This window comes from Arachis duranensis, chromosome 5 (genome assembly GCF_000817695.3).
Source record: "Arachis duranensis cultivar V14167 chromosome 5, aradu.V14167.gnm2.J7QH, whole genome shotgun sequence".
Lineage (NCBI taxonomy): Eukaryota > Viridiplantae > Streptophyta > Magnoliopsida > Fabales > Fabaceae > Arachis > Arachis duranensis.
This window is the reverse complement of record NC_029776.3, coordinates 88,238,612-88,263,999: the sequence shown is the minus strand read 5'-3', so window position 1 is coordinate 88,263,999 and position 25,388 is coordinate 88,238,612. Positions and strand designations below refer to the sequence as shown.

The window sequence follows — 25,388 nt, the reverse complement described above, 5'->3', positions numbered from 1 at the left end:
TTCCTATCATCTTGTTCTTCATTCTGATCGGTGGAGATGTTGATTGGAGGCTTGCAGTAGGAGAAATTGGTTTCGCAAGAGAGAAATTAGGTTTCCCGTTTTTACACAGAGCAGAAATTTTGGAACGGCAGTTTCTCATTCTTTCACCGTTGGATCGACGTGAAATTTGGACTGTAGATTCTTCACATCTTGTTCTTCATTCTGAACGGTGGAGATTTTAATTGGAGGTCTGCAGAGGGAGAAATTGGCTTCGACATCAGCTCTATTTTTTTGGGTATATTTGATCTTCTTGCTTCTTATTTGTGAGCTTTGGTGCTTTGATGTTTTGGCTGGTTATATGCACATTTTTGTGCTTTGTTTGAGACTCTCTTGTACCTCATTTGATTATAGTGGAGCTATTTCATTGGTCTGGACGACCCGTGGTTTTTACCTCTCACGTCTAGGGGGTTTTCCACGTTAAAATCTCGGTGTGTTCTTGTTATTGCTTTACTTGCTATATTTGCTTGTTATAGTTGCTGCCATATTGTGTTGTGAGTGCTTCCATATTGTTCTTGTGTTGGACATTGTTGTCGTTTCCGCTGCTAGGCTCTTTCAAAAAGATCTTTTAAAAAAAGATGTAAATTGTAGTTTCTCAAAAAAGATTTTTTTTATTTTTCTAGTACTTTTATTTTTACTACTAAAAATCTGCCAAACATACTAAAAAATAAAAAAAGATATTTTTTCATTGAAAAAAGATCTTTTTTTTATCAAAATAATGGCACCCAAACATACACTAAATCTTTATGATTATACTACTAAAGAATTGCATGATATTATTGATGATTTAACCCATAACTCTAGTAAACTTTTGTCCAAAATATTTTAAATATTAAAAAAAATTGAAACCTTGAAATATGAGATGTCTTCTTTAAAAGAAAAATTAGATGCTTATGACAATACATTTGTTGTGGAGTTAAATAATGAAAATGATGTGTTGAAAAGAGAAATTAAAAATTTAAAAACTGAAATTCAAAGTTTACAAGAAAAATCTGCAGCTAATTCTGCTAAGGCTAATGCTGAAAATGAAAAACTACATGAAACCAAAAACTTTTTGAATTATGATTTATCAAAATTTGTTCAAGAATTCAATAATTTAGACAAAATGTTAGCCGTTCAAAGACCTATTTCACAAAAAAACTGGTTTGGGATATGAAAAAAGTACTACTATTTTTAAAACTCATTCTCATGAAGCTTCTACTTCATATAATTAAAACAATTTTTTTTATGCAATTTCATAAATTCAGCAAAGAAAAATATTTGCTATAGATGCAATAGACCTGGACATACTCATAAATAATGCTTCATTTCATTAAAAAAATATGGAGACAAAGTTTGCACCATTGTGATGGATTACAATGACCTTGGACAACCAAAAAAAATTCACCTCAAAGGATCTAAATTAGTTTGAATATCTAAATCTTTTTTAAGTTTATGCAGATTTGTCTTACATCCAAAAGAAAAAAAAACACTAGTGATATCTTGATATTGGATGTTCAAGGCACATGATGAGAAGAAAATCTTGAAGAAATGATGACTAATTCATCAAACAATCAAGAAAAGTCAGGACTATTACAATCCGAACCAGATATTTTTGCTAAAGATAATTTTATAGGAGATAATTTTGTTTCATCTCCTACTACTAGTGAAGTGGAAATGGATCCTCTCAATTTTTTTGACACATGAGGGAATAAAATGTGATCTCTCACCATTAATTTTATAAGTGGGACCAAAAATAAAAATGAGAGAGAACAACCAAGGATTAGATTAAACAAATGACACCATCCAATTTTTTTTCACTAGTGAGGATCCACTCCCCTAGTGAAGTCACTGCAATAAAAGGCAACTCTAAAGCTTATGCTTTTGAAGTTGTAGCTGGTCTGCTTTGGATTTACAATATTCCTATGTGTCTTATGTCGTTTTGACATATCCTTTCTGAATTAATTTTTCTTGTATTCTGTTTTTACTGCCTGAAGATATCATAGCACATTCAGAAAGAGCTTTTATTTTTGGATTCAGGAGGAGATCTTTCTGCGAATGAAAGGGAAATTATCCTACTTTTATTGATTTTATTTAAAGGATTTCTTTAAAGGATCTCTATTTTAAAATGTTTGTCACTAAAGAGGAGATTGCTAAATTAAAAAAATTATTATTTATTGTGATAACAAATATTTGATTAATTGATTAAGAATTAATTTCAATTTATGAATTGATTGTTTGTGATATAAAGTTTTAGATTTAACATTGGTGTAGACATTGTTAGCAAAACCGGACTGGACTGACCGGTTCGATTGAAAAACCGGTGAACCGAACCTTAAACCACTCTAATCCGATGATTTGACCATATAAGACAATGAACCGGTGAAATCGGTTAAATCTGGAATGAACCGGTCAAAACCGGTCAAACTTGATAAAACCGGTTCGATCAAATCGCTTAAGTTTCAAAATTTTTTCAAAATGTTGAAGTAAGAGTTCAACCCCCCTCATCAAGGAAAAACATGATACTCATAACCACTAAACTGTTAAACTTGTTATCAATAGATATGCAAATTAATATATATATATATATATATATCTTTCAGCAAATAATTTACTCCTATTTAATTTATTTTAATTTTATTTATAAACTCATTCATTTTTAAATTAATTATATTTTTATTTAACAATAATTATAAACTCAATTATTTTTTTATAATTATATAATATCTATTAATATTATTTTTCAATAAATACTTGTAGTATATAATAGTATAATAGATATAAACTAATTAATAAATTATTGAAATTCGAAAATAATAGTTATTTTAATATAAAAATAAAATAAAAATATTTATGATAGAGTAAAATTAACAAAATACTTATTGTTCCTGTTTCATATTGTTTTAGAATAGTTAGATATTTTTAAAATATTAGTGAAAATATGTATTTAAAATTTTAATTTTAAATTTTTTATTATATTTTGTTTTTTATTTGTATAGGACCGGGTCAATCGGTTTAACCAGTAACTTATCGGTTGAACCAATAACCAGTAATCTAGTGACTTAACCGGTTCGATTATCGGTTTGATTCTGACAACTATGGATGTAGATATTGTTTTGGTTATGATTAGAAAGAATCAAATAATTAAGAGTAAGATATAAAATATATGGAAAGAATTCTAAACATCATAAGAAGATCATGGACAGCAATGACTATAATCATCTTCAATGCAATGACTTGATCTTATTCAGATAGAAGAGCTGTTGCATATAAGAAAAGATGAGAAAAATAAGAAAAGGAAAAACTGTTGTTTATAGAAAAAAAAAAAGGATCACACCATTAAAGAGCATTAAACTTGCTGTAACGGCTAACAGGGCTGAACTTTTGATTATAAAAAGATGAACAAAATTTGAAGAAACTAAGGAGAATATTCAGAAATTAAATACGGCATTGTTGAGTGTCTTTTTTTATTTTGGTTTAATTTGTATTTGATATTCAGTTTTTGAATCTTTTTAATAATGAGAAAAAGATATATGTTAACATAAAAATTCTCCATTTATATTACTATAAAAATAAAGATTGAATTAGAATTATAATTATTTACCGATAAAGTTATGCATATATAAAATAAAAAAATATATAATAAATTTAGTAATATTAAGAAGATAAGAGAATAATAACTTTATTTTATTTAATTTAATAATTATAATTTTATGTATATAATATTTATAATTATATATTTATTACATCAAATATAATTCAATTATTCTAATAATAATTAATGAAGATATTTTCTTTTATCTTCCAAACATTTTTGTTTGTAATTTAGACATACTTTTCAGTTTTCATATGATGAGGAACCTAATTACATTCCAAGGATAAATTGTCCTTCATAAAGTTTCATTTAAAGCAAAAATAAAGGAAATAAATTAGTAGAGACCTAGTGATCTTTTCTACTTTGATGATAATCATCATTACATGAACCAATCAACGACAATTTTAATTTTAAGTATAGATCATCATCTCGTTTTACTAATATTTATTTAGGTGCTGGTTTCTCTAAGTGGCGTATTCCATTATTATTATTATTATTATTAATGGAATCATTGGGTCAATTTGTATTTTTTATTTTTAGTGAATATTTTATTTAGTTTTGTAAAAAGAATAAAATAATTAAGAAAGTAAAATTTTTATTTATTTTTAATCATGAGTGTAGTTGATAGTTATGAAAAAAAAAACCCCAAATAAGTGGTTATTATTGTCTCTACTCTCTATACAATGACTATTGACACAATTAAAAAAAAAAAACCTGAAAAGCTGGGTAGCGTGAAAGAAGATGGATTTCCAAATTTTATCTGATATAATAATTTTATAATGTGAAATGGCTCAAATGCTTACACTTTTATATTATATTATATTATCATCATCATCATATCAATTATATATCTTTGCATCATTATCAAACATTGACAGTCGATCACTTTGGTCTCTTTGGCCACGAGCAACCCATTAATTATTATCAATTCTGGTATGAAATGTTGAAATTTCATCATCGCCACAATGCTATCATCAACAACGTTAACAACCATTATCTATTTAAATATATATATAATATAATATCCTAGCTTTTCACAAAAAATTGTACTAATGTCTCTTACAAATTGCACTATGAGGCTTGTGTCCCCTGATTTCTCGTTTTAAAGAAAAATTCAAATTAAATTATTCCCAAAACAAAAATATTAACAACGTTCTTTTTAAAATATTATTGCGAGTACAAGTTGTTATATACGTATTGCCGATAACATGTTTGATAGATCTGTTTAATAAAATATACTCATTTGAGCGTATGAAGAAATAAATAATATGAATCGTATATTATTTATTTAATTATTTTTTGCATACTAAAAACTAGACATCATTAAAACTCAATTTTACTTCACTAAAAAGTTCCAATGTAACACTGTGTTACAAAAAGAGAGTTAAACTATATAAAGGTGAGATATATCACTTAGAAATAGATTTATTTATGAAATTGATTGGATGTGTTAATATAGTTCTTTAGCTTTTTTTTTTAGTCTTTCAATTTTAGAAATGTGAATTTTGTTTGTTTTTCAAAAAATTTGCATCTATATCTTACATAATTGTTAGTGACTTAGTGTAGTACTGATGTGAAGGTCACCCTAACACTATAACAATTGAATAATGATACATGGCTAGTATCTTTATACTTGATTAGTAATAATTTGTATTTATATTTATCGATATTATTTTACACATAAAAAAAGTATATAATTTATATTTATATTTATTAAAATTTTACATACATAAATTAATATAAATTATATTCATATTTTTTAAAATTTAGATTTCCCAAAAATTTTTCATAACAATTAGTTGAAGTTGACTTCTTTTAAGCTTTAATATAGTAGTCAATATACATGGTATTTGAAGTTGGTTAATGTTACTTAATTGATACCTAGAAATTTTTTTTATTTAATTAATAAGCAGTCATATGAACAAATTTTGGAGAATATATTGACCACAATTAATTAAAAGACATTTACATCCAATAATAGGCATTACAAGAATAGGGTGATATTTAATTGACCACATCAGCGCAACATATTAGACGAAAATTAATTCAGAACTAATAAAAATCGCGTTTCTGAAGGTAGATAGCTTAAGTGATATTTTAAAAATTAAAAATTATATTAACTTAATTTTTTTTTGAAAGGAAGGCAAGTTTAACACACTCGGTGGAGCATACATAATATAAAAGATAACAGCGATCTAATTCTTATGTCATCTCCGATATAACCATCAATAACATAAGTTATTTTTCACACCATTTTTTGGAGCAACAAAACAATCTAACAACGCAATCCACCGCAGTTGTAGTCTTATTCTTAAAAATACGTTCATTTTTACACAACCAGACATTCCATATAACTGAGAAAAAGTCCACTAACCATGTTTTACGTTCGTCTTTTTTCATAGGCATCATCCTCCAGTTCTCAAAGTGTTCTTTTATGGATCCTGAGATACTCCAAACACGACCCACATGAGTAATCCATGCGCATCATACCTGCCAAGCATACTCATACATAACAAACAAATGTTGTACAGATTCAACTTTCTTGTTATACATAATACAGATGTTATCATTCTGATCAATGATATCCAATCTACTCAAACGATCCTTTGTATTAACTCGGCCTACTAGCACAAACCAAGTAAACAACTCAACCCGAAGGGGCACTAGTCCTTTTCAAATTCCATTTGTGAACTTGTAGCTAAGGATATCATCTGTTAAAGTCTCCTGCAAAACCTGCACAAATGACTTAGTAGTATAAACGCCTTCCTTGTCAAATTTTCATACCATTCTATCTTGTACTCTTGCTATCAATCTCACAGCGTGCAGGATGTCAAGCAGTTGATTCAAACTATCAGTCTCCCATTGGCAGAGTTCCTTCCTCCATTGGAAGTTGCACACCCACTCTATCCCATCCCAAAATTCACAGTCCCCAATTACGGATCCTTTGTTATTTGAAACCAAGAAGAGCCTCAGAAAGTAGTCTTTCAGCTTCCCAGACTGTAACCATGTATCCTCCCAAAATCTGGTTGATCTACCATCTCCTACTTCCATAGCAAGTCCATCAATCATCTTTTGTCTGACATTTTGCTCTTTTATTTGTAGGTGACATATATCTCTCTACGGGCCCCCTTTTGCTGGTAGATCTTGAGTAGACAATAGCTTTCTAAGGTTCAGATTATTGCACGAGCACACAATCTTCTTCTACAGTGACAATCTTCTTTAGAAAATCTCCATCACCATTTGAATAATAAGGCGGTATTACGAACCATTGCATCTCCCACACCTAGCCCTCCTAGTTTCTTCGGAGCCTGAATAATGTCCCACTTTACCAGAACCAGCCCAGGTCGACCATCGTCCTTCCCCCAAAAGAACCTCCTTTGCAATGAAATTATTTTTTTTTTGCCACCGCAACTGGTATTTTATACAAGCTCAGATAGTAAATGGGTAGACTATTAATAACTAACTTGATGAGGACTAAATTCCTGCTTTACTGAGTACTTTTGCTTTTCACAAACTCAATTTTTCCTCTACCTTATCTATAACTTGCTTCCATGTTTTTACCAGTCTTGGGTTTACTCCTAAATTAATGCCCAGATATTTCACCGGTAGAGTTGTCGCCTGGAACCCTAATAGTTCGCACATCCGACCAACCCACTCTTGACTGTAGTTTACCAGAATCAAGCTGGACTTCTCGAAGTTAATGCTCAATTTGAACATGACTTCAAAACACCTCAATAATCTCTTGTAGTTTTTCATTGTTTTCTCCTCCGCTGGGCAGAACAATATAGTGTCATTAGCAAATTAGAGGTGTGATAACTCTATATTAGCTCTTCCAACTAAAAGAGGAGTTATTCTCCCATTCCTTACCGCCTCTCCAATCATCCTATTCAACACATCTACAACAATAATGAACAAAAATGGTGATAAAAGATCGCCTTGCCGAAGTCCCCTTTCCATCTTGAACGGTTTCGATGATGACCCGTTGACTATTATGAAAATAGATGTTGTCCTAATACACTCTCTAATCCATGCCTTCCATCTTCTACCGAACCCCATCTTTTCTAGCACAATATCAACAAAGTTTCACTTAATTCTGTCATAGGATTTCTGGAAGTCCAATTTAATGATTGCTGACGCCCTTCTCTTTAGTTTTAGCCATTGTACTATTTCACATGCTATTAATGCTCCATCATGTATCCTCTTACCCTTCACAAAAGCACTCTATGATTCTCCAACTAAGTCCGGCATTACGCTCCTCATTCTTCTTGTATGTCAACACTTTTGATATCACCTTATAAATGCATCTAACCATACTGATTGGTCTAAGATCCTTTATCTCTTTTGCGCCCACAAATTTTGGTGCCAGTGCTACCCAAGTAACATTGGAATCTGCTGGTAGCCTTGCCGTCTCAAAGAAGGTCGTCACATCTTTAGTAAACTCCACTCCAATCTCCTCCCAGCACTGTTTTATAAAGTTCATGTTGTATCCATCACTACCCGGCGCCTTAGATGATTCGCAATCCCATACTGCATCCTTTATTTCCTCCTCTGACGGTAACACCTCTAGCACTTGAGCTTTCTCCGACTCCAACCGATTGACTAGACCATTTTAAAAGCTAATATTTGGCGAAGCTTCCTGTTGGTACAGTTTCCTAAACAAATCCCTAGTGGCGACATTAATTCTTGCATGATTCCTTACCAGTCCCCCATTAATCACCAAAGACTCAATTCGGTTATTCCTTCTTCTTGCCGATGCGATATTGTGAAAATATCTTGTGTTCCTGTCTATTTCCTTGGCATGTCGACATCTAGACATTTGCTTCCAATGTATATCTTGTCTCGTATACCATACCTCACAACATCTTACTAATGCCTTTCTTTTTGCTTCTACTGTACCGTCATATAACCCGTTGCTAACCATATCGTCCACTTTTTTGATCTCGTCCTTAAATCTTTTTATCTTCTTAACTATATTCCCAAAGTGTTGCTTGTGCCATCTACCCAGTGGTTTCGACAACGCCTTCAGCTTATCCAAAGATTGTGCATCTCCCAAACCCCTCCATTCTTCCTTCATCATCCTTAGGAAGCCTTCATGTGTGAACCACGAGTCTAGGCTATGGAACGGTCTTGGACCCTGGGCTATTCTTTTATCTTCCACTATCAAGGGGGCAATGATATGATAACCCTCTCGGCCCTCCTCTAAGTCGAGTATTCGGGTACGCATCTAACAACTCCAGGCTAACCAGGCTTCTATCAATACGGCTACAAGACTGTCCTCTAAACTATGTATACTTGCGATCATTAAGAGTCAAGTCCACCAACTCCATATCATTTATCCATGTTCTGAAGTCTTCAGCAGTTACTGACAAGCTAGTCGCCCCTATCCTTTCCTCTGTATGCACAACTTCATTGAAGTCCCCCAAGTAACAAAAAGGAATTTGACACAGCCCTGTAATATAACTTAATTCCTCCCATAGAAAGAGCTTTCATCTTTCACATACGGTCCATATAACAAACAAATCGTGCAGTGAAAGTTATCTTTAGTCATCACTCCTTCTACACATAACCACCTATCTCCTTTATATCAATTTATCAATTTAAAAACACATTCATCCCATATTAACAGTAAACATCCCAATGCTCTAGTTGAATTAACGCACTCCCAACTAGATCTATCATTACCTCAAATACTTGCTACATCAAATTTATTCACCACCTCTTTTTTTGTTTTTGTCAAACCCAACATATCTATTTTATACCTATTTTTGAAGCTTTTTATCATATTCAATTTTGCAACTCCTCCCAATCCCCTAACATTTCAAGAGCTTAAAATCATTTATAAATTTTATTACACACCTGCTTACGAATTTTTGAACAACTTCTTCTGATTTTCTCTTTTTGTTTTGCCTGCCTCCATTTCATGGCTATACTTCATTTTGTTCTTGAAGAGTTGCCATTATATCCTCTTCATCGCGGCACGGGATCACACCTGATTCTACCGCCAATTTTCAAGCCTCTTTGTTCTTTGTTATTTCCTCTTCTTGACTTTGGATTCGGTTGCCGCTGTACATCGCCAAGCCTTCGTTCTTATCCGCCTCTGTGTCAGTCTCTTGTACTACTTGGTATTCGTTTTCCCCTCCTTGTCCATCACCGTTTGTTTCTCCTAGTCCCACTGACGGAGGAAAAATCATCGGTAAAGATTTCACAAAAATAATTACGTTACAAGTATAGATCTAAACCAACAAATTATCCTCAATCAAATTTAATTTGTTTGTCACAATGCAAACCCAATAAAAATAAACCAAAGTATTTAAACCACGAGTCATCTCTTAAGAAATTACAGGGAAGTGTACTTATAATTGGTTATCGAAAAGTATATTTTTGGGTTTTTGAAATAAGAAATAAGAAAGTAAAATGACAAAAAAATTAATCAATAACTAAGAAAACTCTTAACTAGGATAGGAAATTAGAAGTCATGTCCTCGTTATCGTCATCAATTGTGATGGTAATTGTATTTCGCTTTCACTTAGTTAACCTCTACAATGAAGGTAAGTCAAGTGAGCAAAATCAACTTAGGTTCACAAGTCCTAATCAAAGACTAGATTTAGTGAAGCCTAAGCCAATCAGCTATTTTCGATTATCCCTCAGCAAGAGAATTTGATAACTCCATAGTCTCAATAATCAATCCAAGTCAAGAATATAGAAAGCTAATTTAAAATCCAACCAAGCATTTTATCAAATACTTGGAAGGCACAAAATAAAAACATAGAGAATTAATAAGAGATAATAAAATCAAAACGACCAATTGCAAACATAAATGACTAACAATTAAAGAGAGTAACAATAAACATAGAGAACATAAATTTCATTAAAAGAAACCAAACGTAACAAGAGATCATAAACATAAAAATGATGAAAAAAGGGAAATTAACAAAAGAAGAAGACAAACTAAAGTAATAGAACAAATAAAAGTATAAGAAAACTAAATTAAAGGAACATTAAACCTAAAATTTGAGAAGAAGTAAACCTAAAAACCTAAAAACCTAGAGAGAGGAGAGAGTAGAGAGAAGAGAGAGCATCTCTCTCTAAAAAACTACATCTAAAACCCTAACTAATGTAAAAAATGAAAGAATGAAAAGTGTATTATTGATTCTGCTCCACTCCCAGCCTCTAATATGTGTTTTTGGGCTTGAAATTGGGCCAAAAACAGCCCAAAAATCGCCCCCAATGATTTTTGATACGTACAGCACGTGCCACCGTCATGCGTACGCGTCAGCCACGCGCACGTGTCGCTGAACTTTTTCCTGGTCACGCGTACGCGTAATTCACGCGTGCGCATCACCTAACTACATGGCAATTATGGCAAATTGCATATCATGTTGAAGCTTCGGATGTTAGCTTTCCAACGCAACTAGAACCGCCTCATTCGGATCTTTGTAGCTCAAGTTATGATCGATTTAGTACGAAGAGGTCAGGGTTGACAGCTTAGCAATTCCTTCAATTTTTTGTATTCCTTCCATTTTTGCATGCTTCCTTTCCATCCTCTAAGCCATTCCTGTCCTATAAACCCTGAAAACACTCAGCAAACATATCACGGCATCGAATGGTACTAAGAGAGGATTAAAAATAGCAAATTTAAGGCCAAAGAAGCATGTTTTCAATCATAGCACAAAATCAGGAAGGAAAATGTAAAACATGCGATTTCTATGAATAAGTGAGAGAAATATGGATAAAATCTACTAAATTAAGCACACGATAAATCATGCGCACGTGTCGCATTGACGAAAAACCAGTTCTCAGCCCAGAAAATACATATTAGAGGCTACAGAGTGGAGGAATCAAGAGACACTTTTCATTCACATAATTTTAGGTTTTAGATGTAGATTTTAGGGAGGGAGGCTCTCTCATCTCTCTAGGTTTTAGGATTTAGGATTTCTCTTAGTTTTAGATTTACTTCTTCCCAATTCCAGGTTCAATGTTCCTTTGATTTAGTCTCTTATACTTTTATTTATTTTATTACTTTATTTTATGTGTTCTTCTTGTTGTTCTTGTTATTCCATTTGGCCATAAACTATCCATGTTAGATTTAATTTTTCTATTTAATGCAATTTAAGGTATTTCATGTTTATTGATTCTTCCTTTATTTGTTATCATTGATTTTGCAATTGTTGGTTTTAGATCTGATATTCTATTATTACTTTTCTATACTTTTATTTTGTGCTCACCAAGTGTTTGATAAAATGTTTGGAAGAATATTAGAGTAGGATAATATGTCCTTTGGCTTGGAATGGTAACTTAGGAACTCTTGAGTTACTAATGTCCAAGTAATTGATGATTGGAGCCATTAACTCTAGTTCTCACTAATTGAATTGGTGGAGAGCTAGGACTTATGGACTTTGATTGACACAGCTCATTTAACTTTCCTTTACTACTAGTTAGAGGATGATTTAATGGGATTGATCCTTGCCAATTCTCATGTTGTGGTTAGTGATAAGGATAGAGATCCTTGACCACCAACCCTTGCCAAGACCGTTTTATCATTTAATTTCCATTGCCATTTACTTTCCTTGTTTCTTATTCAAAACCTCAAAAATATACCTTTGCATAACCAATTATAAGAACACTTCCCTGCAAATCCTTGAGAGACGACTCGAGGTTTAAATACTTCGGTTATCAATTTTATTAGGGGTTTATTACTTGTGACAACCAAAACTTTTGTACAAAAGGATTCTTTGCTGGTTTAGAAGCTATACATGCAACGAGAACTTAATTGTGAAATTCTAAGACCACGCAAGGAATCTTCTCGTCATTGCTTCAGTCATCCGTCTTCCTACCGTCTCGTTCCCTTTCAGATTCCTTCCCAAATGGTTCCTTTCTTCGAGATAGTGTGCTGTTGTGATCTTCCCAGGGACTTGGTCTTGCTCAACCAATTTCATGAATAAAAAAGAATTTATTACCTCCCTATAAATAATCACTACAATAATAAGATCGATTAGTTACCATAAAAATAATAAAAAAATATCGATAATCTAATGTAAAATATAATTTGTGGCAGATTAATTTTTACCTAATAACTAATACTTTTTTTACTAATTTCAAATTACAAATAAGTAAGACAAACACAATATTCATAATTTTTTTCTACTATTGCTCTTTTTAATCTAAGAATGGCAAAAATACTCACGATGGAAATTAACGAAAACTCATGAAATTTTTATGGGGTCGGAGATCTGCCTTCATGAGTAAACTAGCTTAGGAATGGAGATGGGGCTAGAGGTTGTGAAAAAAAAAAGCAAAATGCTTTCTTTTGGTTTGAAATCAACAAAAATGGCTAGAAGTTACAAATGAAGCAAGTTGAAATTTCAAGAAAATTAAATAACATTATAGAACTTAAAGTTAGTCTAGAATAAAGTATGATACAAATATTTCTTATCAAGTTGGAAGGCTCGTAAAACTACTTGGCAAATTGTCCAACTTGGATAGTCAAAAGTTTTAGTCAAACATTGCAACTTGATAAAGATGAATGTGAAAGAAGACTCTAGTACACACACTTGATAAAAATTCCACCTTGAATTTGCCGGTGGCCACCTCAGCATCCTTCTCGCCAGAAATGTGCTCCGGAGAGTTTAGAGACACGCTTGTCAAATTTTAAAATCATTTGAGGACTATTTTGTCAATAACAAAAGTCAAGTACTATTTTGTCAGCGTCAAAATCTTTCGGATACCGATTTGGTATTTACCTCTTTAATTGTTTAATAATTTAATTATTTAATAATTTAATTATTTAATTATGTAATTTTAATTATTTGGTGTACTTATTTAGGGTTTATTCATGTATCAAGTAGGATTTAATTGCGTTGTGGTTATTTTTACTGTATGGTGTAGCCGAGTAGGTGTATCTACAGTGTTCGGCGGCAACAGAATATGCCCATGCATGAACGGATCATACCTTATTTGGAGAGGGTTGGTTTGTACCACTTAGCCAGGCTGAACAGTCGTTGGTTCTAGTTGGATGAGCCTATGGTGAGTGCATTCATTGAGAGGTGGCATCTCGAGACCCACACTTTTCATATACTTTTCAGAGAGCGCACCGTCACATTGCAAGATGTGGCATTTCAGCTTGGGTTGCCTGTCGATGGGAAGGCCAATAGTGGGTGCTTGGTTGAGTTTGAAAAATTTATGGAGGGTGGCCAACCAACTTGGAAATGGTTTCAGAAGTTATTTGGTGAGCTGTCACCACCGAATAAGGTGAAGTAGATGACAGTCCACTTCACATGGTTTCATGAGAAGTTTAGGTTGTTACCAGTTGATACGACCGAGGATACTGTTTGCATATACGCACATGCCTATATTATGATGTTTTTGTCCACTCAGTTATTTGGGGACAAGAGTGCAAACCGGGTTCATATTCGGTGGTTGTCTTTTGTGGCGAATCATGATGACATGGGCAAATATAGCTGGGGTACCGCTGCATTGGCATGGTTGTATCGATGCATGTGTCGGGTGGTAAACAGAAATATCACCAACTTGGTGGGTCCTTTCTAGCTGCTACAGAGTTGGATCTTCTGGTGGTTTTCCCCTTTGAGGCCACACGGATTTGAGGATTTTTCATTTCCGCTGGCATCCAAGTATCGTTTATTTGTTTCAAGTTTATAAACTATATGTCGTGTTAAACTTTCATCTTACCACTTACTATCATTTAGGTGGGCAGCATACTTACCGCCAAATGATGGGAAGGAGCAAAGGGTTATCCATTATCGCGTTGCATTAGATTGATTGAGCGCTCGAGATGTAAATTTCATGTGCGTGGTTGGTTTCATAAGTAGTAGTTCACTATTCTGACAGTATATAATGTTCTTACGTATGAGGATGTTGAATTTTTAGATTTTGTGGGAGCCTTATTCCACTCTCGACGTACTTGTTGTGGTTCATCTTGAGATACTTATGAAGAAGCATTGTTGGTTATGGTGAGTAGTAACCAGTTTGATATATTTTACCGTCATTGAGTGGTATCAAGTTGATAGGGTGGTCCCACAGTTTGGCAGTGTGTAGCATGTTCCTAAGCGAGCTTTGAACATAGACTGACTTCATGCTAAAAATCGTAGGGGCAGAGATAGGTGGTTCCCTAATTATTATCAGGTATGGCATTTACACTAGGAGAACAGAGTTGATTCTGTCCTTAGTAGCTTGCTGCAATACCTTTATCGTAACCGACACTCTAACCAACGGAAAGATCCTTGCACATTGAACATAATAATCAAGCTGCCTGTGATCGCTTGATATCGATGTGGCCAAGCACATGTGCGGTCCGTTGTGTCTCCTAACTTTCCAAGTGCTCTTCCTTTGCCGGAGCGTGATACGAATCATCCACGTGCATCCTTTGCCGAACTCCTTACATCTTCTATGGTATTTAAGATGGTTCGACTCCATCACCTTGTACTCAACTCCATGCCGGATGCTATAATCCTTCATGCTGAGCACAACTTCCTCCTTACTTTGGAAAGATTGGCCAATCTGAAATTCCGTTAGAGCGGTTGCATCATGCAGTCCCTGACACCCAAAGGTTGCATCGATGTCCAGCTATTGGCCTATGACTTCCAAGTTCAAGGTTGACAATTGTGGAGGATGTTGCTGTGTGCCGGAACTCGATGGCCCATGGGGTATATGTGGATTACTCGAAATATCATCGTCACTGTCCCCAATAATGTCGACTGCCTCATTGTCTGAATCATCGTCTCGCATCGCATTTTCAACTCGATCCGGTCCAGACTCAACTGCAGAATTAGGAACATCCCGACACACACTAGCAGTACCAACTGCAACACATGGAAGATCATCCAACAGACAAGCAGGTGCTACCACAGGCATCGACGTTGAGGCACCCCCATCGTCATCGACTGAGGATTCAACGCTGATGCCCTAGAACTGTCGACGCCATCTTCCAACTTGGAAAACAACTCGGGTATTCTAACTTCAGGAAAACTTTGCCTATAGTGAAATAAGACATGCATATCTTCATCGAACTCTATCAGAAATGTCTCATACTTCACACCGGTAGACACAACAGCAATAGAAATCTTGTAAAGCAACTTTTTTACCCACTTTGTTCCACACACCCCCAACTTCTGTAATATGCTGCTTTTTACATCGGCCAACGTACTCGATGACCGAATAAAAAGGTTAAATGGTTCTCTATCTGTAAATTTAACATCGTGCCTTTTGCTTTTTTGAATTTTACCAATGCACTAGAGTTAGGAAACTCTCCTTACCATCCATTTATGAAAAATGGCACTCCACTACTAACTCATTGCCTTGGAGGGGTATATATAGACAAGAACCAAATGCATATACAACACAAACTGCTATAGCAGATTATGACCAACTCCATTCGTTCAGAAACCAAACCACTGCTGCCTATAGTAGTTTTTGTAGACACGCTAATCCACGTAAACTGCGGCTGCCAGTAGCAGTTTTTATAGAGTAAGTGAAAATTACAATTGTATTTTCTATTTTTTAAAGTTATATTCTAATAAAATATTTTTTAAATATTTTATTTAAAAGGTGAATAAGTAAGAGTAATGCGGGTACCCAGTAAATAGGATTAGGATATAGATTTTTAACACTCTGTGGATAAAAGGTAGGGGTGTTCAAAACTGATTCGGACCGAACTAAACCGATGGATCGAACCGAAAAAACTGAAAATCAAATTAACCAAAAATCGAAAGAACCGAAAAAAGTGATGTTTTGTGATTTTTCTGTGGTTCGGTTCGGTTTTCGGTTCTTGCCACCAAAACCCTAACCGAACCGGTTCTTCAGAAAACCCTAAAATTTAAAACTACCCCACCCCCCCAAACGCGTTACCCTACCTACTTACCTTACCTTACCTTACTGCTGCCGTGCTGCGCGACTCCCTCCCACCATGGAAAGCTAACCCCGCCCAAATCCCAGATCGGAGCCACCACATCTCGCCCACTCACCCAGACGGCCAGACCCCCCACAGAGCCAGCCTGAGCCACCCACCTCCTTGATACTCGAAGGTCCTTGATACTCGAAGTTGAAGGCAGCAGTCACCCACCCACCGCGAACACGAAGATGAAGACCCAGTCACCCACCCACCCACAGGACCTCCGACCTCACCACCTCCGACGTCACCGCCTCCACCCAGAAAGCCTCCACCCAGCGGCGTTTCTGGATTCTGTAGGGTCACCTCACCACCTCCGACCTCGCCGCCTCCACCCAGAAAGCCTCCCACCCAGCCACCGATTCAAGTGCATATGGAGCCCGAGCCATCTATTCAGGTAAACTTTACTGATGCATTCTTGCCTTGTTGTTGGTATTGCTGCTTGGTGCTTGCTGGTTAATGGTTATTGTTCAATGTTCAGTTTGTTCAGTTTGTTTAGTTTGTTCAACGTTCAGTTTGTTCAGTTTGTTTAGTTTGTTCAATGTTCAGTTTGTTCAGTTTGTTCAGTTTGTTCAGGTTAGTTTAATCATCTTTTTTTGTACGTTAGGATCTAGGAGTTCAATTTTAATATAAAGATTGATAGAATTGAATAGATTTAACCTGAAAAATGATGTTAGGGATCTAGTTCAATTTTAATATAATCAATTAATCATTAACATAATTTAACCTGAAAAATAGTTTATAAGTAATGTTTACCTCATGTATATTTCATATTGTTTTTTTATTTTTTGTAAAATTTTAGTTTTAACCACTTTCTTCCTCACATGAATACAGAAACGGGCAGAACAATGGGAAAATAGTAAATAGTTTGCCTTTTGCTTCAGATATAGGTGAATGATTGGAGTTGTTTTTTTTTTTTCAATTTATTTATAGGATCAAAGTTTTGAATTTGGCTTCTAAAATAGAGGCTTTCAGTTTCTGGTTCCTTGCTTGTTTATTGTTTGGTTTATTGCTGTTTATTGCCAAGTTCAATTTGTTGGTATAAAGGTTTATTGCTTGTTCATTGTTTGTTTGGTTCATTGCTGGTTTAATTTGAGATTATCAAGTTTTGTTCTGTTTAGTGTTTAATTTGCCAAGTTCAATTTATTCATTGTCAAGTTCAATTTGCAAATTCTGTTTAGTGTTTATTGCTGCCTTGCTGGTTTACTTTGTTCATTGCTTGTTCACATTATCAAGTGCCAATTCTGTTTGGTTTATAGTTGGTTTAGGGCCGATTCATTGCTTGTTTATTGTTTGGTTTATTGCTGTTTATTGCCAAGTTCAATTTGCAAATTCTGTTTAGTGTTTATTGCTGCCTTGCTGGTTTAATTTGTTCATTGCTTGTTCACATTATCAAGTGCCAATTCTGTTTGGTTTATTGCTGGTTTAGGGCTGGTTCATTGCTTGTTTATTGTTTGGTTTATTGCTTGTTTGGTTCATTGCTTGTTTATTGTTGTTGTTCTTGTTGTTCTTATTATGTAATTATTTTTTTTTATTTCAGGTTGGTTTGCATTATGAAGTTTTAGCTATTTTGTTGGAGAAGACACCATAACTTTGCTAATTACTATCAGTTTAATGACAATTTATTTTTATTTTCAGTTGTGTTGACTGTTGAGCTATTAAACTTCTTTAATTGTCGTATTTGAATTCTATTGTCGTTATATTTCATTAGATCAAGACTTTGTTAGCTATTGTGTATTTTGGCTTGTTGATTTCAATCTTATGACATTGCATAATAGTATGGTAGAATTTTTTTTATTTGATTAAAAAAACCGAACAAACCGAACCAAACCAAACCGATTTTAATTGGTTTGGTTTGGTTTGGATGACCTTGAAAAAAACCGAACCAAACCGAACCGCAATTTAATTAAACGATCGAATCGGATGGCTTTTCTTTCAAAAACCGAACCAAACCGCATCGCGAACACCCCCTAATAAAAAGGGTGAGTTTTGAGTAAGATAAAGAAAAAATCGAAATCAAATAATGTCAAAAATGATCTCATTATCGTCCCTAGCTAATCAATAATTTGTAGTTTTGCAGAGAAATGAGGTCATTTAACAAAATTTCATTCTAAATAATTACAAAATTGAGAAATCTGAACTAAACATCCATGAGGGTATAGAATAAAAGTCATTAAAAAAGGTTTAAATTAATTATTTTGGTAATATTAATCTTTTTCTTTTTTGAAAAACTAATAATTATATTACATTGGTATATATATAATTATATTAATCTTTTTCTTTTTTTTTTAATGAAAAACTAAACAATTTATTTTTTGTTTCTTGATATATAATTAAATCATCTATTTCCAAATTCTGTTATCAAGTAGTTACAAAAAAAAATTAATGAATAATAATTTAAATGATATAATCTTTTTATACTCAATTAAAAAGTTACGGATTCGAGCCTCCTATCTTTTATAAAAAAAAAATAGTCACAGAAAAATTAAAACTCTATTATCAAGAGTAGTAGTAACCGACCAATTATTTTGCTTTATTAGTATAGAAAGTAGAAAACTTTTGTCTAGTTACTTCTATACAAAGTGTTGTTTAGTACGGTTTCCTCTTCACCATAACAACCCGGTATTTTAGGCTTAAATGCAGCTCAATTTTCTCTTTTGTTTAGCCGGACTTCCATAGGCTAGGTTTAGGTTAGGTTCGCATAATTAGCATATTAGGTTACTTTTATTTTTTTTGGGGTGACTATTAGGTTACTTTTATTTACATGCACATAAATACTGATACAAAAATATAAAAATACAAAATTATATTTGATAGATAAGATATAAATAAAAATATTATTTTTATAGATATTAAATTAGTATATTTTTATTTCTATTCTAATAAAAATGATATAGAAATACTAACAAAAAATATAGTTTATTTTTTATTTTCTTAATTATTATATTTTTTTTCAAATCTTTTGAATGAACAAAAAAAAAATAAATTAAATTTTTATAATTTATTTTAATTTATCATCAAACAAAATATAAAAACACTAATTTTTATATTTTTATCATGTATATTATATTATCAATATTTTATCTTATCTTATTTTTAAAACCAAATGCATCCTTAAAGATTGTGTAACTTGTCTTTTTCAAATTGGGAAAAAAGGAACCTAATTAGTGTATTCTAGAGAAAATAATTAGTTTTGATGCCTAAAAAGCCAAGAAATTTTCGGTCTTAGTACCATGGATCTATGTTGTATAGGTTGGTCCACATGACGCACATATAGATTTTATTTATGTAGTGTTTTAATTTCTTATGTAATATACGTAATATTTTCATGTGAAACACGTGTATGTTGTATATTATAAAGAATATATATGTACTTGTATTATTGAGAATAATACTGGTTAGAGTTAATGCACCTTAGCCATTGCTGAAAAGAGGGGAACATGAAGGGGAAGTTTGAGATTTAATTAATGAACAAAACGCACGGGGAGTGTGAACTTAATTGTTCGTTTAAGGCAATGCCAATTGCAAAGGACTAGAATTAGTATTTGTTTAGTTTGGCAATAATCTTCTATATTCGAAGTGCTTAAGGATTCTAACTAAAGCAATATGAACACTGCAGTACTAGGCTACAGGCACAATAGAATAATAATGTCTCAACTTTTTATTGCCACGTGATTAATTTGCAACACATGGTTAAATTCAAATCGTTGTTCTTGATTTCTGTTCCTCTGACTACACAAGCTTTTTTTTGTCTAAATAAAGTAATAAACACCTCCCTCCCCCCACCCACAAGAAAAGGTTTCTGGTTTGTTTACAGATTCCCTTGCAAGAGTGGTATTTTACTGTTCCATTTTTTTAATAGATATATTGTGTATTTATTATATAAAAAATTTAAATATTTTATTAGTCACATTAAAAATTAAATGAAATAGTATCACACATTCACACTGTCATCATCCTCAAACATCACATAATATGGAGTTATGGACTCATTTTTTAGTTTAAGTTTAGATAAGTGGAATTTCGATTGGGTTGGTCGTTCTACCCACTTCAATTTTCTTATCCTCTAGATTTGTTTGCTTTAGTTCTTATTAATTGTCTGAACGCGGGATGAAAAATTCAAAAGCAATATTTTATTATATTAAGATCCATAGAGAAAAAATTGCATACGATAATTAATAAAAGTGAAGAACAGATAACTTTTAGCCAATATAACAAATGAGATATATTCGAATTTTATTTTTTGGTATGGAGATATATTCGAATTTATTATGGTGACTGACCTTCTCTCATTTGTTTTCTTTCATAAGTCCAAAAATTGGGAAGCCCAAAACTATTCAAGAAGAGCATGAACAAACCATGATTAGCCCAAAAGCATGAGACCCGACCTGACCCAACAAGTCAGCAGGTCAAGTCACGGGATCAAGCCCTAAGTCGAACTCCAAGATCCGATAGAGACCCAACATGAAGAGTAAATTAGTGGGAGTGGATTCTCTCCAATAGAAAAAAAACTGAATGGTGTCCAGTGTTTAATCTTTAATTACAACACATGCCTCCATCTCACCATATATTTTCCAAAAAAAGAAATTCAATAAATACATCTTGTACCTAGGATCCAAAAGAGTCTTAATAGTCATAACTGTATTAATCACACTCCAATATTTTTCAAACTTAGTTATCATACTAGTAGCCATCATTTTAATTATCTCATTTCCACAATTTTTTCACTCCATCAAAGCCAACTTAATCACACAAACCTTAGGAAAATAAAGATTTGATGTAGGATAAGTTATTCCAGAAAACAATTCAGTCACATCAAAGAATACTCTCAATTTTTGAAAAATCTCATCCACCATATCCCAATCCTTCTCACTAGGCAAAGATTTATATTGACTCTCACGCAATGACAATCTTTCAAACACATCTTTATACATAATTGCAACTTCAAGCATAGAAAATGTTGAATTCTACCTAGTTTTACAATCAAGACAGATTTTTTGTGTAGGATATTTTAAGTTGTGCACATGTTTTCTTAAATTTTTCTTTTCTTTTAGGTGTTGCAGTCCAATAATAAACACTATCCCTCACCCTTTCAATAGCATGTGAAATAAGTTGTAACCCATCATTGACAATCAAATTTAATATATGCGCACAACATCGCATGTGAAATAATTTACCACCCAAGATAAAGTTTCTATGTGACATTTTAGTCAAAATATTCTCAATCATAACATCATTAGTACTGCAATTATCAACCGTCAAAGTGGATACCTTCCTATCAAGATTCCAATCTATCAAACAATCCACAAGAACCTCTGAAAGTACCTCAGCCGTGTGGGGAGCTGGCACATATATAAACTTGTAATGATAATTTAGTACAATTATAAACAAGACAGCTTTACAATTATATACAAGATAGCTTTGCAATTGTGTAAACAAGACAGCTTTGCAAATATATAAACATTCAGAAGAACCTATAATGATAATATTATTACCTCACAAGACGGCTTTGCAATTTCCAAGAATCATCAATGTAATGAGCCATGATAGCCATATAACCTTTGTTTTGGTTGCTTGCTGTCCATATATCAGTTGTAATTGCAACTCGACTTTTATTACGCTCAAGGACATTCATTGTCTTCGATCTCTCATCATTGTAGACTTCAAGATGTCACTCTTTAAAGTGTTGCGAGTAATTACCTTGAAGAGAGGTTGCAAAGCATTGCAGAATCATCAAAACCCAATGTGGTCCACAATAGATAGCGGATACTCATGAAGACAAACCATAACTGATAACTCTTTCCTTACATTTTCTTGGTCGAAGGTATATGCACCAACCACAACTGTTTTCTCACTAGTTGTTGGAGTTGTCTCCATCATACATTGTCTTATATCTCTAGTGGTGCCGAGCTTGCAGCTTTTGAAGTGATCATGTAACTTAAGTGCGAAGTGCCTTTTTTTGGGTCACCAAGTAGTTTCGCTTTGCAATAATTACATTCAACCTTTAATTTTCCCTTGATTTCTACAATCTTAAAGTGATTCGACACTTCAGAGGTTAACTTCCTCTTTCGAACACCACTTGTAGAGTTTGTCGTTCTTTCATTAGTAGTTGTGGTATCTGTTGGGGGTTTTTGAGATTAAGATTGAGGAGCCTCTTGTGTAGTTTGAATATTAGTGCCTATAGGGTCTTCCGATGGAGTAGTCTTCTCAAGAGTATTACTCAATGCATCTGAAGAAGACATTCTATAAATCATGAAACATAAATCATGAATCAAAATTACTTTAATCCAAAATCAAATAAAATAAAATCTGAGTTACAATTGTCAATTACGTTACTTATATTATAAATGCTTCAAAAGACATAAATGCTAAAATTCAAAATTGATACATGAAATTAACAATTGCTATACATGTAACTGAAGAGATGGATGAATATTCTTTAAGCATGCTTCAAAGGAAATCAACGGAATTAGAAAATCAATAAATATATATGTTATTATTAAGTAATAATCACAGACCAATTTTGTAGCTCATTGAAGTGGGGACCTTTGTCTTTTGGATCTAAAATTCTCTTACATCTATCTCTGACCAGTTTGACCTTAATTTAAACTTCTGTATATATAAATGAGGCTAATCTTTATAATCTCACTTAACTTTCATTTTTTCCTTTTCTAAACCATTATGTTTCATTAGGTTTATCTAGTCAACATCCTAAACCAATGCATGATTAACTGATCAAAAGAAACAAAACTGTACATAAAATGAAAAAAAGAACGGTTATTAAGTTTTTAAAACACCAATGCATTAAGAATTTTAGTCTTTATCTCCTTAATCAATGACACAACTCTTTTTTCAAAAAAATGATAGACTAAACAACTTTACTTCATTATCTTCTTTCTTCCAACAAGAACTCAATGCTCCTAATAACGTCAGAATATAATTAAAAAAAGTTCCCAAACAATACAGATGTTTGAGAAAATAATAAATGAGTTAAAAAAACAAAAAACAAAAGAACAAACTAACGAATAATGATAGATTACTGACCACTCTAATCCAAAATCACTTTAATCTAAAATCAAATAAAATAAAATCTGAGTTACAAACCAGAATGAATGTTGTAAACAGGGAATATTGCACGTCGATATCAAACCAAGATGAATGTTGCAAACTTATTAGATTCAAGAATGACATTGATCCGGTAATGATTACCAGAAAATTATAAAAAAAATCAAAATATCAAAATAGAAATCAGAATCAGAAATTTACAACTTAAAACCTAATTACCCAAATTTAAAAATCCAGAATCAAATAACCCTAAATAAAAATCAGAATTAGAAAATTCAGAACTAAGAACCCAATTATCCTAAATAAAAAATTCAGAATCAAATCAACCCTAAATAGAAATCATAATCAGAAAATTCAGAACTTTAAACCTAATTACCCTAAATCAGAAATCTAGAATCAAATCAATCACGGTGAGGAGTGAAAAGGAAAAGCAGCAGTAAAGCATGTGTGAGCAGTGTTCTATGACTTACCCAGTTACCCGACGCGAAGAGGTGAAGACAAGCAAAGGTGCGACGAACAGAGAAGAGGTGACGACCGGCGTGATATATCGTGATCTGACTGACGGACTCCCTGCTGTGGTGTGCGTGATGTATTGTGACCTGACTGACATCCACTCGACAGTGCGTGAGAGGTGGCGGTGACGGACTGAGGGGTGGGAGGTAGCGCCGTAGCGATGAAGGACTGAGCGAGAGGTGGCAGTCGATGGCGGTCAGTGGTTGTGATGGTGCGACCGTGCGTGGTTTAGAGAGGGCAAGAGGCTGAGGTTTGAGGGTGGTGAAGAGTTCAGAGACTAGGTTGAAGATTATGAATTGCAAGTGTGACGGCTAGAGTTTTCACTTTCCTTCATATGATTATATATATATATATAGGGTATTCTAGTCTTTTTACATAAACGGGATTTAAACGGATCTCTACGGGGCGGAGACCTCTATCCCCACCCCGCCCCGTTTAATATACGGGGCCCCGTCCCCCGTCCCCGCGGGTACAAAATCGTCCCCATATCTGTCCCGTGACGGGTAAATCCCCGCGGATACCCGTCCCGCTGGGATTTTTGCCATCCCTAATCTCACTCTTAATTGTTCTCTCTTTCTTATTTATTTTTGGTCTCACTTATGAAATTAAAGGTGAGAGATCACACTTTATTCTATCAAGTGTTAAAAAAGTGGAGAGAATCCATTTCCTAAATCAGTAACTCTCCACCTACACACATCTCTCACATGATAGAAGCTAAGAATAATTTTCCACTACGTAAAAGTCGTCCCTACAGAGCAGGAACTATTGTATAGTTTGTAGTGGTACCCCTCTTCCTTTGAAATCGTTAGCTACTAACATCTCCATAAATCACATTAACTCGGATAATCTTAACCCAATTTTTAACTTTACCCCACTAAAACACTTATTGATGACTTTGGCATTGAATTCACATACCACCACAAAGTAGGATCGACTTATAGGAATGTCGTGGAGCTCATGGGCCTCGTTCATGGTCACAATGACCGTTTAACATAGTTGGATACTGAATTAGCCCGACAAACAAAGGCGGAACAATAATTGCATCAAGAGTTGCAATGGATAAAGGCAGATGAGAAAATCTGACATCTAGATGCAGAACTCAAGGAGAAGGAAACTCAGAATATTAATACGATCCGCAAGACTGTTAGGTCAGATCGAATCCAATCCAATTCAATCTACACATTAATAGGATTGGATCACAGATTTTAGGTATCTTTATATCCGATTCATATATTTAATCTGCATATTTAGGGATCTGAAAAAAATGAGTAAATATTCCTTTTATGTTCTATTTCAACT

At 33.6% G+C, this 25,388-nt stretch overlaps 1 protein-coding gene and 1 long non-coding RNA gene across 2 annotated transcripts; both read right to left on the bottom strand.

Moving 5' to 3' along the window:
- Nucleotides 1–7,811: 7,811 nt before the first annotated feature.
- On the bottom strand, nucleotides 7,812–8,687 carry LOC107490214 (uncharacterized). The gene is made up of 2 exons (XM_016110988.1): nucleotides 8,310–8,687; nucleotides 7,812–8,195 (listed from the first exon to the last, which is right to left on the bottom strand). The coding sequence occupies exons 1-2, from the start codon at nucleotides 8,685–8,687 to the stop codon at nucleotides 7,812–7,814; spliced, it is 762 nt and encodes a 253-aa protein (XP_015966474.1).
- Nucleotides 8,688–21,673: 12,986 nt separating this feature from the next.
- Nucleotides 21,674–24,400, bottom strand: LOC127747475 (uncharacterized). The gene is made up of 2 exons (XR_008009318.1): nucleotides 24,047–24,400; nucleotides 21,674–22,754 (listed from the first exon to the last, which is right to left on the bottom strand). It is a non-coding gene; the product is annotated as an uncharacterized LOC127747475 (long non-coding RNA).
- Between the last annotated feature and the right edge of the window lie 988 nt (nucleotides 24,401–25,388).